Source organism: Pleurodeles waltl, chromosome 3_1 (genome assembly GCF_031143425.1).
Source record: "Pleurodeles waltl isolate 20211129_DDA chromosome 3_1, aPleWal1.hap1.20221129, whole genome shotgun sequence".
Classification (NCBI taxonomy): Eukaryota; Metazoa; Chordata; class Amphibia; order Caudata; family Salamandridae; genus Pleurodeles; species Pleurodeles waltl.
Genome location: NC_090440.1, coordinates 813,612,633 through 813,632,787, shown reverse-complemented (window position 1 = coordinate 813,632,787; position 20,155 = coordinate 813,612,633). Strand labels below are relative to the sequence as shown.

Here is a 20,155-nt window from a genome sequence, read left to right as displayed (position 1 = left end):
ACAGCATGGGTGCCACGGTGGCTGAGTTGGGGATGTGACAGGGAGCCCCTTCCGTGGCCACAAAAGGGGCGAAAGGCAGACTGTTGGGGGTAAGGGGCAGTGGAAAGGCCAAGGGACCAAACCGTAGCCCGGGAGTCCTTGAACCTCCCCAAGACTGAGTCCGCCTTGTCTCAAAAGAGACGTGAGCCATCAAAGGGCATGTCCTTAAGAGACTGTTGGACATCTCCCGAAAAACCAGAAGTACGCAACCAGGGCTGGCGTCTCAAGGCCACCGTCACAGAAATCGATCTGCCCAGAGTGTTGGTCGTGTCCAGCCCACATCGGATCGTGAATTTCGCTACATTTCAGCCATCGGTGACAGCTTGGGAGACGACAGCACGGGCCTCCTATGGTATCTGCGGCAGAACTTGCGTGACCGTATCCCACGGAGAGTGGGTATAGTGGCCCAAAGGGCATACGGTGTTCACGGACCGCAGCGCGAGACTGGAGGAAGAAAGCATCTTATTCACAAATTGTTCCAGCCTTTTTGATTCCCTATCCGGGGATGTGGAAGGGAATGCATCTGAGGAAGCCTGGATGACTAAACTCCCAGGCGTGGGGTGCTGGGACACGAATTTAGGGTCGTTCGGGTGCGTGCCTATGGTGGCATTCGATAGACCTGTTCACAGGAGCCCCTGTGCTAAGTTTGAACAAGTACCCAAGCGGACATCGGTGAGGGCTTCATTGGATGGCACAAGGGGCTCAGATGTGGAAGCCTTTAACGAAGGGAATAAAGAGCAGAAGAGAAAAGGAAAGAGAAAAGGAAATACAAAAGCAAAGTGTGAGGATTACACACTCCGTGAAAGTGGGGTTTTCCCGTGACAGGGAACTGGGAGATCTAATTTTTGAAAAGGGAAAGGTGCAGATGTGTAGATTATGCTCTCTAAAAGCAGTGATAAAATTAAGAGTCGGACATTTTCAGATGTGCAAACAATTGGTTATTATACAATATATTGCTTCATGAGAAGAGTACTCAACTTCCACAAATGTAGAGCAGACCAAAGAACTAAATTTTAAAATTTAAAAAGTTATCAAAGATGAAATATTGTTCATATCTTTACTGTGGAATCAAATCCATCCTAATGAAACTTTGCACTTGCGACGAAGCTGCAAATCAAGGTCTGAAATGTGCTAATTTTTGGGGAAACAGCAAAAAAGTCTTCCTAAAATGTTATTCACTTTAGTATGTTTTGCATTGGTGAGTTATGTTATAGAGGTTGAATAACAATACAAATCTGCAAAATCGATATCTACATTTTAACAAATGTCACTGATATGGTAAAGTATTTCAGAAATGTGTTGCTGTATAAAATTTTCTTTTTCAAGTTTCACAAAAGGAAACTCCATACTTACAGGGGATGTCACGGTATCCATTTTCTAGAGCTCGGAAGTAGTTCATGAATTCTTTAGATGGAATTTTGAAGATTTCAAACAATCCAACATCTTGGAATAGTGTATAGGTAACCTAAATACATTTGAGAACATCACTGAAGTTGATCATTAGAAGTTCATCTAGTTTTATCTCAATGATGCTCAAACCTAGTAATTCAAATGCCCTTCTCAGTTCAACAATCGCACAATTATTATTATTTTTTTTTTTTTTTAAATCAATCAAGTTAATTTTATTCAGCAAACCTTAGGCCATGAACGATAAATAAAACGAATAAATATATAAACATTTAATTTTTGCTATTAGCACACTAGAGTTAAATGCACAAGAACTCATTAAGAAAATCTTTAAAACATTAAAAACAATGCACGTAGATAAAGCACATAACACCTAAAAACAAAAACTGTGCAAACATCAATAAATTGAACTCCTAATTTTCATATATTCAGTTGAAATTGTTCAAAGGACAGACACAGATACAGAAGTTAATTATTCAAGTATAATAGGTGTTCTCGCTTTCCACAAAATGCAATAATTCATGTTTTTGACTTACACCTGCAATGGGAAGCATCTTCACAAAAAGCTAAAAATGCAAGGTGATAATGTGGCTGAGGTTAGAGCATCTTCTTTAAAGTAGGACTCGCACGTTATGATGAAGTTTCTGATGACATCTGAGTTTTGGGCTTGATGTTTAGAGAATGCAACAAAGGGATCTACTTTTCTGATGGATGGAAGCTTTCAATCTAATCGCAAATTACGTAGTAAGAACTACGATTACTAGGTAAAAACGTTCCTCTTTACTATGAAGCTCTCACCATGTATGAACAGTAGCTGAACATAATGCCAAGTAGTATTTATATTGTTCTGAGGTGAATAGGATAATATTTTACTAGAAGAGTACTGTAGCATAACCTGATTAAATTGAATTTAGTGCTATAATTATTATTGTGCATCCCTTGATCTCACCAGTCCAATGCTTTAACAATAACCCTTATACCTTCAAAACGACCTACAAAATGTCAGTGTGCTGTAGGATAAATCCTCTATGATAAGCAGCACAAAAATCAAATGTATGGTAGGTGTGTAATGTACTTTGATGGTTTATGTGATATTGTTTTTCTGACATTTTTCTGTTTACAGGTTTTTCATCTACTCCGGTTTTCAGTATTGTAGCATGTGATAAGCTGCTTTTTGTCCTTTAGATTCAATTAAGGACTAACTTTGTAGCTGAGGAATTTAGTGTTTCTGGTCCTGATGAAGCGCCACTCGATCCGGATGGACTTTAAAAAAAAAAAAATGTTGTGCGCATTATGTTGACCTGATACTATAGCTAGAGGGGAGTGTCCCCATCTAGCAATTTTTGTTTGTTAGAGTGGTGGTACATTGCTTCCTTTCCACTCCATCGCGTTTTATTTTTTTATCTTGACCAAGATCCCCGAAGTCTCAATTAAAATAATTTTTTGTTGAGACAATTTTATCCTTCATTTCCTGCTCTTACCTATAGCAGACTTTCTTTATCCCCACTGGGTTCTATCACGGCACATACTTTAAGATCTCCAGCAAAGAGCCCCCTTGAGGGGCCTGTCAAACATTGCTGTGCCAGTCTGATGAGAAGCTAGCCCTATAATGAAGCATGACATCCAGGGGATGTGTGAGGGCTCTTGCTTCTAAATGTAGAAGTGTCCTGAGCACCTGTGCCCTGTTTTCTCTGTTTAGGAACAGTGTACCTTTTTGATTGTTGAATATAGTTAGGGAGGCTGTACACTGGACCTGGTTCATCTCCCTGTCCCCACTTGGTTAGTTAGAGTATTAATGCACCAGTAATAGTTTTATCAAGGAATCTATCTTGGAAACTTTTAACCACAGATTGATCCCCTTTTGAAAAAATACCAAAGCAATACTTCCCAAAAGGTAGAGGTTGTGTGGAGTGGACTTAACAGCAGGAAATACTGCAGCCCCAAGCGGGCAAAATGGTCCTTTATGCAAAAACGTGAATCAAGGAAGTAATGCCTGGTGAAGGTGTAGCCTGGCAGATGTCCAGCACCGGAACACACTTGCCTAAGGCTGTAAATAACGCCTGCTGCCAGGGGTGTGGCTTGTGTAGGTAAGATGGAGGATGCACTTTGAGAAGCCTCTACCGCTTATTCCAGCCAATCTGCCATTTCTCCTATTGTAAGCCTACCCATCACTCCTAATTAAGGATTTCCTAGGTGCTTGCATTGCTGGCAGTAAGCACAATTGTTTCTCACTCCCACGCAGAGGGAGCCACAAACAGAGATGTAGTGTGATGGCCTTGCGTGGCCTGCCACCCGGGTGCGGGGCTTGTGAGATGCATGCTGGGATGGAGACTTGAAGACCTACAATCAGATTCAATGTCCCACATTCTTACGGTCTACCTCCTGCCACCTACAAAGCATCCCAGGATTCTTCCACGAGGTCTGCTGGACTTGGACACCTCCGAAGGCCCCATTACCCTTCCTCCGCCACACAAAGAAACACTGGTAGGGCCCGAGACAAGCTGGGGGTTATCACTGGGCCCCAAATCTCTCTTGTGGCCTGCCAAGGAGGACATCCCTCCTTCACCTCCCTACCAGGTGTGCAAACCTCAGCACAATAAGAAAATGTCTGGGATCAGATGCAGTGGTGTATGCTGAACGCTCAAACCATTCATCGCACCCGAAGAGCACTCCCAACCTGGAAAAGGTCATATAAGAGACACTGAGCACTGTAAACTGCTGCCACAATACGAGAGACACGCAAGGCTCAGACCCGAGGAAGATTCCACTGAATCTATGAGCGATGGCGGCTCTTCAGCCACCTGGCTGTCTGGAGTAAAATCACTTGTTCCTTTTGACGAGATACCACAAACCGCTGAGGATATTATTTGAACCACGCTTTGTAAGACCCATTTTGTTCAGCAAGTCAAAGTGAATATTTATGCAATGTCGGATCAAGTTGCTACTGTTTGACTAACTATCTTACCTTAGCAGGTGTTTCCTAAACTTCAGTGTAAACTGTACTCAATTTCACATGGTCACATTTCTGCTACTCCCATGTACCTTGTCAATATTACCTGCCTAATATAATGTTTATTGTAATGGCTCATGCACGTTTCTCCTTATAATAAGGAGGCACACATTTTTGGCTGTCATGCTTCCCACCCCCACAATCCCCCACCCCCAAGCCTTCCCTTTTCCAAGCTATGTAATCTTTACCACGTACGTTGTTAAGCAGTTTGAGTGGATACATGTTGTTCCCCCCACTCTATTGGCATTAACGAACAAGATACTTACCTTCAGTAAAGCTTTATCTGGTAGAGACAGGATCTAGCACAGATTCCTTATTTTAGAATCTTTACCAATCGCGAGACTGGTTCTGGAAACTTTTTTCCCCCAGCACGTCTTGGCATTGAAAGAGGGCTTCGGGTGACTCCGTACCAACGTCGTTCACCATATGTGATGTCAGAGTCCATATAACTTCCTCTCCGACGCGATGACATCAGTTTCTCTTGTGACTATTTTTCGCGCTCAAAACATGGAGGCACATATAGAAACTGCCTACTGAAACAGTGTGCTAAAATAAGACACCCTTGTGTCAAATGGTAACTGAATTCCCAATTCAGGATGTGATTTTCTATAACGAAATCTTTGAGACAAAAGAGGACTCACTTCGCAGAGAGGTTGGGAGGGTTAAGGAATCTGCAGTTAGATCCTGTCTCTAACAGATAATGTGTTACTGAAGGTAAGTAACTTTCATTTGATAGAGACATCTAGCTGCAGACTCCTTAATTCAGATTCCAAATTTATCATAACTTCAGAGGAGGGACTGTGAACTGAGACCATTAAAAAGTCTCTAAGCAGAACAAAAACAGTTGAGAGCAAGAGAAACATATCGGACAGACATAATGTAGGTGAGCAAGAACATACTTTACAACATAAAAACCTGTGGAAGAAACCACATGTAAATAAAGCCATAGGACATAAAAAAATATGGGATTAAAAATATCCATGTTAGAATGACAAATGTTTGTCAGAAGTGATCCAACAATACGGATATAAAACTCTTCGCTCCCTTAATGGGATCCAAACCCATGCCTGCTCACCCAATAATAACAGGTGAAACGACTTTAGTAATAAAAATCACAAAAACATTGGAAGCATGGGGATAAGTTTACCAATGACAGTAGGGCCATTTTACCAAATGAAACTATGAATATATATTCATTTGCTGGTATAGCAATATCCAGACCTGAACTGTGTGTTCAATACTTGTGGAACACAGATCAGCAGGCCATACCATATTAAGTTCTGTCCTAGTTTGACCTGTTTAAAAAAAAAAATAAAAAAAAACACAGAGAAAGCTCCATCTCCCATGGATAAAGCATCTAAAATGCTCTCTTAAAAGTTGCATACAGCAATAGCAAATACTGGCACAGAACCTAGGAAACTTTACTAGAGATAATACAAATACCTCTAAGATATGTCTTTATATTATATATACACACTGACATAGAAGTACAATCATTAAAACCCCTATGTACTAATAAGAGAAGGTTATTACTTACACATACAAAAATAAATCTGAATTATCAGTCAGGCCATACAGATACAACAGTATGGAATCCATAGTGGACACCATACCACTTAGGAAAGCAACAGCCATCCAAACAGCCAGAGTAATTCAAAATTCCTCAGACATGGCATCAAGCAATAGTAGATTAAAATAATAATAAAAAATAATATATATATATATATATATATATATATATATATATATATATATATATATATATATATATATATATATATATAAAAATAAGGCTGGCTTGGTGTGTGGTGGGTACCTGAGGTACGTACACCTCATACCAGGTATCCCCTATTAGTGTAGTGTAGGCAGTACCTAGAAGTCAGGCTCTCTAGAGGTAGCTGTGGATGAGCTGCCAAGGATCACCTGGGAGACATGCAAAGTTCAAGCAATACCACTGTAGTCACACAGCACTTACACACATGAAAGAAAACACTCAGTGTTACAAAAATAAAGGTACTTAATTTTGGTGACAGAATGACCAAAAAGTACTAGAGAGGCAACCCTCCAATAGGAGGTAAGTAACACAACTAGTAATCAGCAATAGACATAAAAAGTGATTGAAAACTGTGCAAATGCAAATAGACAACAGTGACCCTAGAGGGAGCCGAAACCATATACTAAAAAAAAAAAGAATCCAGACACAGGACCCCACCTAGGTAAGTGGAATGTGTAGAGGGGAGCTGGGGGTCCTAGGAAACCCCAGAGGCAAGTACCACAGTGCCCCCTAGTGACCAGGAATAAAGAAGTAAGTTACTGGATTTTCCCCAACTCACCCAAAAGGAAGGAAAAGAAGAAATTGCAACACCTAGACAAGACTGCAAGAGACCAGCGGTGGATCCCTGAAGAGGAAGACCTGTGGAAGAAGGGACCAAGTCTAGATGTCACAGTAGAGCCCGGGGGAGCAGGAGCTACTAACCACCCAGCTGTGGTTGCAGGAGTTGATCGACGGTAGGATGAAGATGGTCAGGAATGCAGCCCTAGAGCAGGGTAAGAGTTCCTGGAGAATGCAGTTGAAGTCCCATGCCGGATTGATGATTGCAGTCGTTCACTGGCATGGAATAGCCACCAACAAGCAGAAGTCACTGTGAAGCACAAAGTGGAGCTGCCGGGAACAGCAAGGTCCAGGAGGACTCATCCCATGTGGGGAGTCCTAGGGGGACCCTCAGCAAGCAGAGAGTCCAAAGAAGACGAAGAGGCAGCCCCCACAGGAGACCCTCTGGACAAGGAACCAGAGGTCACAGAGGAGTCCACACAGCACAACTGAAGAAGGCTCCCACGCCGCAGGAGAAGCACGCAGAGGGCTGTGCGTCACAAGAAGATGTGCTGGGGGCTGGAGCTACACATTGCCAGAAGATCTCATCAAGGGGGTGCCAACAAGCCTTGGTAGCTGCAAAAGATGTGGTGCACGAGGGTACTGTCCTGCGCGGGAAGGCATGGGCTTACTTCCACCAAAGTTGGACAGCTAGCTGAGAGGACCAAGAGGAATACTCCGGACCACCACCCCTGATGAAGGCTCCACAAAGCTCAGGAAGACGGGAGATCTATGCAGCCAGTCGTCCCTGCAGATGGTGACTGCAGGTGCAAGGGAATGACTACTTCACTTCAAGGGAAATTCCTTCTTCCTTCTCGTGCAGACTGAAGCCTTGCCGCCCTCCGAAGATGCACAGCCAGGGAAATGTTGCAGAAGCTGAAAGGAGCAATGGAAACAATGCTGCAAGCAGAGTCTTGGTCGTGGATTCAGATTGTCGGCTCCCAGAGGGTCTAGTCACGGTTCCAGTGGCTAGAAAAAGTAGAGGTTGCAGAGGAGTCCTGCTGGAATCTTGTAAGTCAAACCTGATGACCCACCCAAGAGAGAGAACCTAAATAGCCCTGAAAGGGTGACTGGTCACCTAGCCAGATGACCACCTATCAGGAGGGGGCTCGGACATCACCTGCCTGACCTGGCCACTCAGATGTACCAAGAGGTCCCTGCCAACCTTGGATTCAAGATGGCAGAACCCAGGGACTCCCTGGAGGAGCTCTGAGCACCACCCCTGGGGTGGCGGTGGACAGGGAAGTGATCACTCCACTTTCCATTGTTGAGTTTCGTGCCACAGCAGGGACTGCAGGTCCCTGAACTGGTGTAGACTGGTTTATGCACAGAGGGCACCAAATGTGTCCTTCAAAGCATACCAGTGGCTTGGGGAGGCTACCCTTCCCAAGCCATATATCACCTATTTCCAAAGGGAGAGGGTGTTACACACCTCTCCCAGAGAAAATCCTTTGTTCTGCGTTCCTGGGCTTGAGCTGTTGAAGCAGCAGGAGGACAGAAACCTGTCTGAGGGGTGGCAGCAGCTTGGGCTGCTCAGAAAACCCCAGAAGGCTGGTAGGAGCAATCACGAAGGTCCTCTAAGGAGCCCCCGGAGTGCATGGAATCAAACTTCTAATACTGGCAACAGTATTGGGGTATGTTTCTGACATCTTTGATATTAAACATAACTAGGTTCAGAGTTACCATTATGTAGCTGGACATAGGTAGTGACCTATGTCCAGTACACATATAAAATTGCATCCCCGCACTCACAAAGTCCAGGAAAATGGAATTGGAGTTTGTGGGGGGACCCCTGCTAGTGTAGGGGTGCCTTCACACACAGGTACTTGCACCCTGCCCTCTGGGCTATGAGGGCCTACTATAGGGGTGACTTGCAGTGACTTGTAGTGAAAAGAGTGCATGCACCCTTTCACGCACGCTGCAATGGCAGGCCTGCAGATACACGTGGGCTCCCCACGGGTGGCTTAATACATGCTGCAGCCCATGGGGATTCCCTGGTATCTTAATGCCCTGGGTATCATATACTAGGGACTTAGATGGAGGCACAAGCATGCCAAATGTGGGGTGTATGTGGTTCAAGTAACCAATTTTAAAGGGAGAGCGCATAATCACTGGGGTCTTGATTAGCAGGATCCCAGTTAACACTGTCAAACACACTGACAAACAGGCAAAAAGTGGGGGTAACCATGCTAAAAAGAGACTACTTTCCTACTATATATATATATATATATATATATATATATATATATATATATATACACATATATATACATACACACATACATACATTATATGCATGCCTTAATAGTAGTATAGACGTGACTACAGATAATATAGAAAACATCTCCCAAACTTAATCCGGAGAATTTACAGGATTCAATAATAATCCATGATTTTGTATGTTCCATATATTCCATTGTAGTGAATCCTAGTTTGTTTTATTAGGATACAGGAGTTAGCTTAGCCTTTGGCTTGCAGACTCGTGCCCCCGTTACCCAGTGACTTTTACCCTACTTAGCTTGCTCTGTTTTAGCACATTTATTTAATTAAATCTTTTTAAGATGGCTGCCTTCTGTTGAGTTAGGCCCATGTTTTGGTTTGCGTTATCAGTGTCACCACGCTAAAGCGTCAAGATCAAGCGACAAAGATAAACAAATTGTAGGTGTTCACTTTAGGTACTTTCCCTCTTCATGCTTTCGAGGGAATCGTTTATATTAATTACCATCCCAAGCACACTTTGTTATCTATTGTTTGGGAACAAACCTACGTCACGGGTCCAAGTAGATCTGTATAAATACTCCTCACTCAGAGTCAGAGGGATTCCAACCAGATGCCATCGCTGCTATCGATGCTGCACATCGCCTTGACACTGACACAGTCTGCGTGCCCCTACGGAGTCTGAGCTAGAGAGCTCATTCCAAGATAACGAGGGTTGGGGGCTCTTCTCATGGACATGGCACTGGCAGATTAAGGTTTAACATACCTAGCTCTCTTTTAGGTTAGAGGTTAGGCCTATCATGCTAGGGTATTAGGATGTAGTTCACACTTCATGTCATTTCATGATATTGCAAGATGGTGGGGGTCTTTGTATTAATGACTCGTCTTTACCTTTCTGTTTCTTGCACTGTTAAGTATCCTAATCATTGCTGCCCATTCAACTTATCGCAGATTGCAGTTTTACTGAAATAACACCTATTGAAACTTTACTGCATCTTCTTCATTGCCTGTGTGTGATTTAGACATGTTGTTAATGTGAGAAAGGGGTAATCTCCGTTTAACCACAATACTCCCTGAGACATCACAGTTTTGAGTCCATGCGTAAAGGCTGCCACAAATCACCTTTTATTGTTTGGGTTTTTGGTGAGGTGCTGCTTGTGAGCCGAAAGGGTTGAGTCGACAGTTGCGACTTGTTGTAGGACTGGCATAGTCGCCTACAAACTTAAGTGCTGTCATCCTTAAACTAGCAGTCTTGCATAGAGCAAGAGTCCAACTACGACATGGCACCACCAACGATGGTGTTTAGGCACTAATTTACGGATACCATGACTATCACTGTCTCACAGACAACAGGTACCATAAGTACCATTATACGGAGACATCCTTGGACTTGGGGAAGATCCTCCTCAGCTGAACAGGGACCACCTAATTAGGCTGTAAGTTGTTCAAACTCATAAAAGGACTTTACTTCCCACTTGTTGTTCCACCTCTTTACTCATTTCACAATATGGCTCAAGCCACAGACATTCCTGAGAATGCTAGACAAGCATTAACACTGCACCTAGTAGCACATGGCTTAACAGATGAGGGAGGGGATGTCACATTCATTGTAGAAGCTAGTGAAGCTTACCAAACAGAAACATTCTACTCTTGGGTCACCTTTCCTGAGGAGGACCATAGATCATTTACATTACACACATACAGAATTGAAACTTAACTCAACGCTACCAAGCATACCAGTATCTTGAGAATCAGATTACTTATCAATAACACCAGAACTAGTTTAATGGTGCCCTACCACATGTAATACAGTCTGAAAGATCGTCTGGGTGCGACAGCAACTAGCAATTTCATTGCAATTGAGACTGCGGACGGCCGCGTTCTCCCACCCGACAGGGCTTATGATTTAAATATCCAAATTGAGGGAGACGTAGAGCGCACCATTGGTGTAATTTTCTGGGATGAACTTAGTTGCAATATGCTGCTGGCCAAAAGGGACTGGCCACTTGTGCACGTCCGTAAGCTCCCACATGGGGAAGCTGTCATTTTGCCTCCTTTCTCTGATCTTGTTCCAGAAGCGGTAAAAGAAGCCTACGCTTTTAATTGGGCTTTAGTGCAGGCACCTGCGTTGCACCGCAGTCATGTAGATTGGGACAAGGACTCTCCTTGTGATGTAATACCCATCAGATCTACAACCCAACCTCAGCCACAATATCCTGTTAAACACAAAGCAAAAGCTCCAAAGAGGGAGATCCTCACTCAGCGTGAATACCAGGGAGAAATTGAGCCCTGTGCCTCTGTAATGAATAATCTGTTATTCCCTGCTACAAAACCAGACCATTCCTACAGAATAGTCCTAGATTACAGACACTTAAATAGTCACACACGTACATATGCTATACAAAATTCACATACCACAGCACTGATTAACAATATAGTGTGCAAAAAATACAAAACAACGATATTTCCAATGGTTTCTCCTGCCAAAATTTAGCACACAAAAGTCGGGACCTGAGTGCATTCTCATTTGGCTCACAGAAATGCTTCTGCCGTTTGCCCCAAGGCTATAAGAACTGCCCAGGGCTGTTCTCAGCCCATGTAACATCAATATTACATGATATTGATCCTGAGGCGTTGTCCTACGTGGATGACATCTATCTAACAAATGACTACCTCAACATACTTCTTGTCAGGGTCGATCAGATCGTTTTAGGATTCGCAGCCCTCGGCTACAAATTTAGTTTTCCTAAAATTGAAATAGCCTTTTTCAGCATACTGTTCCTGGGATACGAGTTATCAAACTAGGGGAAGAGCCTGGTCCTGCACTTTCTAGAGAAATGTGCTCAACTGCACCCACGTAACACTCTAAGGAAACTACAGTTGTTACTTGGTTTCTTTAATTTTTGCAGAACATACATTCCTGACTATGCACAACGTATAAAGCCATCTTATGACTTAATGCGCCCAGATTTATCTAGCAGACAATGGACAGTCGAAACACAAGCATCCTTAGGGAATTGCAACAGGACATGCTAGAAGCCAAACACTTGCACGCACATGACAACAAAACAAATTCGGTCATCAGAATAATTGCTGGTGCCATTGGGTTTACTTGCATCCGCTTTAACAAGGGAGAGACAGTGCCCACAGCATATAAATCACATTTATACTCCAATGCAGAACAACGTTTTGCATCTACAGAAGAAATTCTAACTGCAGTTCAAATGGCTGTCATTAAGGAGAGGCCACTTGCCCAAAGGAAACGCATCATTGTCGTTACCCCGGTGCCAGCCTTAAAGGTAGTCACCAAAGCAAGCATTCCTAATGCTTAAGCATTACATCAACGTTGGATTCAGAAGGCAACCTCCCTGACCGCCACTGATGTTGACTACATCTTTGATCCAAAACTTTAGACACAAGAATTTCTACAGTACGAACAGGAGTACCCCACTCCTCTAGATATATTGCCCCTTGACAGATACCATACTGTCATTTATACTGATGGTTCAGCACAACCAGCTGTAGGTTCCAAACATCAATATTCAGCCGCTTGCACAGCCGTGAGTGGAGTGATGAAGGATGGAGTTTCCCACCCTCACATTACCTACACGCAGACCCTAGGGGGACAGCACAGCTCAGCTGACTGAACTTAAAACCCTTCTTCTAGTGCTAGAAAACACACAGCCAGGATTGCTGACTTTAATTGTCTGTGACTCATACTACTGCGTCCAGTCCTATAATGATTACCTCAATCACTGGAAGAAGAACGGGTTTAGAGATTCCAAAGGGAAAACCATAAAACACAAAACATTGCGGGGGGAGGGTGGATGATCTCAAGGATAAGCTACCATGTGCCTATGTAGTACATACATTGGGCCACCAACGTGTAGGAGTACACGTTATCGGCAACACTTTGGCTGACGACGCAGCCAAATCAGCAGTAGCTACAGCTTCTGTGGCTGCAGTGACTTGTTCTCAGACGAAATTGGATAATGAAATTCTGACTGCCATGAAGGCTTCGGCTGAAGGCAAGTCTCTCCCAAAAGCATACCCTACAAAATCTTCTTACCACATCAGTACACAGAATGCTGCTTACGAAACAATTCCTGGAGTTGGAGATCGAGCAATCCCCAAAGAAGACCAGAGATTAGAGCTAATAAAAGCAGCGCATTAGGGTGTCGCTTCTGCACATGCTGGTATCTTGGCCACATTAACACTCTTACAGAAACGCTTCTGGTGGCCAGGTCTATACAAACAGACAAAACAATACGTCCTTTGTTGTGACACTTGCCAGCAAATAAAGGGCTCTAGTATCAAACACCCACCGCAGACATCCCCCTTAGTGTCCAGCAGGCCACTACAATGTGTGTACCTGGACCACTGCGGTCTACTCCAACCTGATGGTGCATACAAATACATCTTAGTCGCTGTAGATTCTTGTTCTAGATTCCTGTGGGTATGGCCTCAGCGGTTGGCTGACGCTCAAACTGTGATAAAAGACTTGCTGATCTTTATTGGTACATATGGGGTTGCAGCTTTCCATTTGGACCAGGGCCCTGCATTTGCCTCGAAGGCATTCAGGGATACCATGGGGACGATGGGTGTTGAACTCCATTACTCCTCACCATACCATCCTGAGGAAAATTTGGTCGTGGAGAGGAGTAACTGTGATCTAAAGCAGTCCTTAACAGCTGGAGTATCAGGTTCTGGCTGCAGTTGGCTTCATCACCTATGTGGGGTCCTGAGAGCACTGAACAATCTGCCAAGATGGTCCTTGGGGGGACGCACTCCTTATGAGGTTCTCTTTGGGATACCTATGTATGTCCCAGATCTTAATGGCCCTGGGTTGGTGGCAACAGACACCCTTCGACTTAAATGAAAGTCTCACTGTCTTACTGGAGCTTCAGCAATTTAGTGATGATCAATCATCCGCCAGTGCTGCCACCTTAGGAATAAGGGATTTACCAACAACTTCCACTAACTGGATTCCTAAAGTCGGGGATCAGGTTAGTAAGAAGATCACTGTGAAGAAGGAATTTGGTCCGTCCTACAGAGCACCAGTTCAAGTCCTGGGAGTACAAAGTACCAGAACTGTCATCTTACCACCATGCCTGGTTATAGAGCAAACAGATTAATTTCCAATGATGACATCAAAGTTCACCATGTGGCCGATCCTGCACAGTAGACCCAGAGGTCCCTTGGGTAGTTCCCGATCCCCTCTCACTACCCAACAGGACATACCTCTTCAAAGTAGAAATGACAACACTACTTCGGACTATACAACAATGTCCAATGATGTTACAAATAATTCCTTGACCTTGGGGAGGGCAGAAAATGAGCTCTTGCTGATTCCAGTCACCACTCCAATGACAGCACCTGTCCAAGATTTGGCTGTTTTTTTACACCAACACTACACAGACTGATTACACCGTTACTATGAGCCTCCACGTGAAGTGGATGCATCCACCAGTAATGCACCTGATCCCGTGTTTGCAGCGACTGCCTCTGGTTATTTCATCAACATTGATGACTTTTCTTCAGACTCATCCTCTCCAGTGATTGAAAATGTTTAAAAGACACATAAGTTATACCTGTGGCTTAAAAGAATAAGTTACCTACCTTCGGTAACGCTTTTTCTGGTGGATACACTAGCTACCTGTGGATTCCTCACCTTATGAATTCGATCCTTGCGCCAGCATCCGACGGAAAGTCTTCTTCCTAGCTGTCCACGTCGACGAGGACGTCATAATGGCACGGCTCCACGTGACTCCGTCTGACGTCAATGTGCCAATAAGAGGTCCTCGTCGGCGTACTGACGTCAGTTTCACCTCATTTTTTTTTTTCGTGCCTTTGAGGCGAACAGGTGAAAACCGACCATGAAAATAGATATATATAAATATATATACAAACACAAAAATCGAATATATATATATATATATATATATATATATATATATATATATATATATATATATATATAAATAAAGAAACATTCTAAATACTGCAAGATAAGTGTGTAACCAGGCAGGCAACTGGGAGGCGGGAGGGACCGTGAGGAATCCACAGGTAGCTAGTTTATCCACCAGAAAAAGCGTTACCGAAGATAAGTAACTTGTTCTTCTGATGGATACAACTACCTGTGGATTCCTCACCTTATGAATAGAGTCCCAAGCAGTACCGCACTCGGTGGTGGGTGCCTGCCTGATTACACCAAGAACTTTTGAAATACCGAACGAGCAAAATGACCGTCCCTCCTCACCTCAGAGTCTAAACAATAATGTTTTACGAAGGTATGGAGGGACGCCCAAGTTGCCGCTTTACATATATCTATTAACGGAACTCCTCTCGCTAGGGCTGAGGATGCAGACTTAGCCCTAGTAGAATGGGCCTGATACCTTCAGGAGGGACTTTTTTCGGCAGAGAGTAACAAATCTTAATACACAAGATGACCCACCTGGAGAGTGTTCGTTTCTGGACCGCTCTGCCTTTTCGCTGTCCAGTATACCCAACAAACAGTTGATCATCCAGGCGGAAGTCCTTAGTCCTCTCCAGGTAGAAACTCAGGACCCTCTTAGGGTCCAACCTATAGAGCCTCTCCATCTTTAGAAGGGTGGGGAGGAGGGTAAAATGCAGGTAGGGTGATAGACTGCCCTATATGAAAAGGGGTGACAACTTTCAGCAGAAAAGCAGCCCTGGTTTTTAGTACCACTTTATCAGGGAAAAACATGGTAAAAGGAGGCTTAACGGAAAGTGCTTGAAGCTCTCCAATTCTCCTGGCAGATGTGATTGCGATTAAGAAAACAGTCTTCAAGACTAAATATCTCAATGGACATGAATGCATGGGCTCGAAAGGCGAACCCATCAAGAACGTCAATACAAGATTTAAGTCCCACTGAGGCATGTGAAAGGGAGTAGGAGGAAACCTATTCACCAAACCCTTAAGAAACCTATTTACAATTGGAGACTTAAATAACAATGGCTGGTCCGGAAGGCAAAGAGACGCCGACAGGGCTGCCAAATATCCCTTAACTGTAGCTATCGCACAGCCTTTCTTTGCCAAACTAAGAGCAAACAAAAGAATATCTGAAAGGTGGGCTTTTAAGGGATCTTTTTGGTTCTCTCCACACCAAAGCACAAATTTTGCCCACCTACCGGCATAAATAGATTTAGTGGAGTGTCGCCTGGACGAGAGAATAACATCCACTACATCCGGTGGGAGAGAAAACAAACTCAGGTTGCCCCGTTCAATCTCCAGGCATGAAGGTGCAGGCTCTGGAGGTGGGGGTGTAAAACCTGCCCCTGCGATTGTGAGAGGAGGTCTGCCCTGAGAGGGAGATGGAGCGGAGGGCACTGAGAGAGTGAAGCAGGTCTGTATACCATACCCTTCTCGGCCAGTCCGGAGCCACCAAGATGACTCAGGCCCGGTCTTGACGAATCTTCCTCAGAACTCGAGGAATTAAGGGTATGGGAGGAAACGCGTAAAGCAACTGGCCGCTCCAGGACATCTGAAACGCGTCCCCCAACGCCCCTTGCATCGGATACTGGAGGCTGCAAAATAATGGGCAATGCGCATTCTCTCGAGTGGCGAATAAATCCACCTGAGGAGTACCCCACATCCCGGAGATGTGGAGGACTAGATCCGGATTGAGACGCCACTCGTGATCTATTGAGAAGTGACGACTGAGACCGTCCGCTCGTACATTCAGTACCCCGGCCAAATGATTTGCTAATAAGCAAATCTGATGGTCCTGAGCCCAGGACCAGAGTCGCAGGGCTTCTCTGCAAAGAAGGTACGACCCTACTCCTCCCTGCTTGTTTATATACCACATCGCGGTAGTGTTGTCTGTCAGGACCTGAACTGACTGACCGCGAAGGGAAGGGAGGAAGACCTTGAGCACCAAACGTACTGCCCTCAATTCCAACAGATTGATATGCAACATCTGTTCCGCTAGAGACCAATGACCCTTGATCTCCAGGTCCCCCAGATGAGCTCCCCACCCTAGAGTGGAAGTATCCGAAATCACTTTGGCCACTGGAGGAGGCAGTGAAAACGTTTTCCTTGGGAAAGTTTGCCGTCCTCTGCCCACCAAATAAGATCCACTACAGCGTCCTTGGAGATCTTTATTGAATCCCTGAGATCTCCTTTGTGCTGGAACCACTGCCTGCAGAGGCACCACTGAAGAGCCCTCATATGCCATCGAGCATGAGTGACCAACAGAATGCAAGAAGCAAACAGACCTAGCAGGCGTAAGACCTTGACGACTGGAACTGCCGCTCCAACTTGAAACAACGGAATCAGCGCCTGAATGCCCAAACCCACTGAGGCAGGCGGTAGGCCTGAAACATTGTTGTGTCCAGTACTGCCCCTATGAACAGGAGGCGTTGAGAGGGCTCTAGGTGAGATTTGGGCACATTTACAGAAAAACCCAGATCGAACAACAACTGGGTTGTCATTTGCAGATGAGACAACACAAGCTCTGGAGACTTGGCTTTGATCAATCAATCGTCCAGGTAGGGAAAAACTGCTACTTCCCTCCTTCTGAGATGTGCTGCAACAACTGACATCACCTTCGTGAAAACCCGAGGTGCTGAAGTAAGTCCAAAAGGAAGGACAGCAAACTGGTAGTGTTGCGTTCCGACCACAAAACGGAGATACTTCCTGTGCGACTTGATAATTGGAACATGAAAGAACGCGTCCTGCAAGTCGACAGACACCATCCAGTCTCCTTCGTTCAACGCCAATAGCACCTACGCTAGGGTCAGCATTTTGAATTTTTCCTGCTTGAGGAACAAATTCAAAATCCTCAAGTCTAGGATCGGCCGTAACCGACCGTCCACTTTGGGAATCAGGAAATATCTTGAATAACGCCCCTGACCCCTTTCCTGCACCGGCACCAACTCTATAGCGCCCTTTGCCAACATGGTGACAACCTCCTGTTGCAACAACAGAAGATGGTCTTCTGAACAAAAGGAGGGACGGGGGGGGGAAGGGAGGAGGGAACTCCTGAAAGGGGAGAGCATAGCCCTTTTCCACAATTCTTAGCACCCACAAGTCTGTTGTAATTGACTTCCATTTCTGCAGAAAAAGACTCAATCTTCCCCCTACAGGAGAAGTATGGATGATAAAGTGGGGAAAACTAGGGCTGCTTCTGCTGTTGTCCACCAGAGGAGGATGAAGAAGAGAGCTGCTGGGCTGGACCTCTAGCCCTACCCCGCCCTCTAAATGCACGATAGGGCGTATTGGCAGGTTGCTGGGCATAAGACTGTGACCTCCGAAAGGCAGAACCTCGAATGAACCCTCGAAGCCTGCGAAAAGGTCTATAAGGCGTTGTCGTAGAGGTCTGTAATCCCAGGGACTTAGCTGTAGCCAGACAGTCCTTAAACTGTTCAAGGGCAGAGTCTGCCTTGTCCCCAAACAGCTTTTCCCCATCAAATGATAGGTCCATTAAGGGGGATTGTACGTCTGAAGAAAATCCAGAGGACCTTAGCCAGGCATGCCTCCTTGTAGCCACCGATGTTCCCATGGCCCTGGCAATGGAATCCGAGGTATCCAGGTCAGATTGTATAATCTGCTGTGCGGCAGCTTGCGCATCCAAGAAAAGGGGCCCAAACGATTTCTGCATCTCCTGTGGCAGATCCTTCGCCATTTCTTTAGCAGAGTCCATAAGGGCGTGGACATATCTGCCCAGCACGCAGGTAGAATTAGTAGTTGTAAGGGCCATGCTGCAAGATGAAAAGATCTTCTTTGAAGACTGTTCCATCCTCTTGGATTCCCTATCAGTTGGGACTCCAGGGAATGTTCCAGGGGCAGTCTTCGCAGAACATGACGCCTGAACTACTAAGCTTTCCGGAGTCGGTGCTGTGATAGAAAAACCGGATCTCCTGGAGCACTTCTATGTCTCCTCGCCACTGCCCTGTTCACAGCAGGAGTTGTCACTGGCTTCCACAAGTCCAAAATAGGCTCAGTCAAAGCCTCATTGAAAGGCAGCAAAGGGTCAGCACTGGACGAAGAGGGATGAAGTACCTCTGTGAGCAGGTTAGTTTTTACTTCTGCCACAGACAAAGGCAAATCCAGGTACTCAGCTACCTTCCTCACTACTGCATGGAAGGAAGGGGCCTCTTCAGTAAACTCCCCCGGAGACGCAATGTCCCACTCCGGGGAAGTATCCAAACCACTTGCAGTGGCAAGACCCTGGAACTCATCTGAAGGCTCGATCACGCCTTCCTCAAGCTGTCTATATTCCTCCTCCTCCAGAAGTCTCAATGCCTTTCTCCGAGATCTAAGATGTGTTTCTAGGGCCGGCTTCGACAAAGAATCCATCGACGCCGAAGATCTTGAACCCCGAACAGGACCAGGAAGGCTCCTAGGCTCATCCGGTGCCGGCACCGACACGGAGTCGGCTGATGACCTTCTCGGAGTAGGATGGCCGGAAGGCGATGGAGCCGGTCTGGATGGAGACATCAACGACGCCGGATGGCGCGGAGAAGGAAACTGTTGACGTGCAGGCGGATCCACAGTCACAGGTGGAGGACTCCTGCCAGGGGAGACCCTAGGCGCCGAACCGCCAGTCTCTGTAGGGCAGAAGGGCATGAATGGAGCAGCCCTGTACGACGCCGGCGAGCTCAAATTGAACGCCAATGGCCCCGTGGGACCCGACGGTGCACCAGCAGGGGCCATGGATTGAAAGACGGCATACATCGCATTAAAAAATGTGTCCGGATCCGTCCCTGGAGCCAGGAAAGCCGGGTACTGTTGTGCAGATGTCTGCTGAACATCAGGATCCCGCAACGCCGGCGAAAACTGAGGGCTACGTTTAGCGACCTCAAAAACTGAAGGCGCCGGTGACAACTCCGGACTCTCCTGCTGAGGCGTGACAGTAGGACTCATCTCCCATGTCTTCTGGCGTCGTGAAGATCAAGACCTCGATCGGCTCCGCTCCGAACGGCGCCGAGAGTCATGACGGCGCCGAGAGTCATGATGATGCCACTTCTTATGCTTTTTGGAAGAAGCATGGGTGGAATCCTTTTCATGGCCCTTCTTCTTAGCTTTAGCCAAGAAGAGCTTCACCTCACGCACCTTCAGAGCTTTCGGATTCATGCTCTGACACGAA

At 45.4% G+C, this 20,155-nt stretch overlaps 1 protein-coding gene across 1 annotated transcript in view; it reads right to left on the bottom strand.

Annotated features, from left to right (window-relative positions):
- PDE3B (phosphodiesterase 3B) overlaps positions 1-20,155 on the bottom strand; it is a 1,361,488-nt gene that overhangs the window by 396,565 nt on the left and 944,768 nt on the right. The window contains exon 11 of the mRNA XM_069223694.1: positions 1,393-1,504. Within this exon, the coding sequence (XP_069079795.1) occupies positions 1,393-1,504 (112 nt within the window). The remainder of the gene's footprint in view (positions 1-1,392; positions 1,505-20,155) is intronic.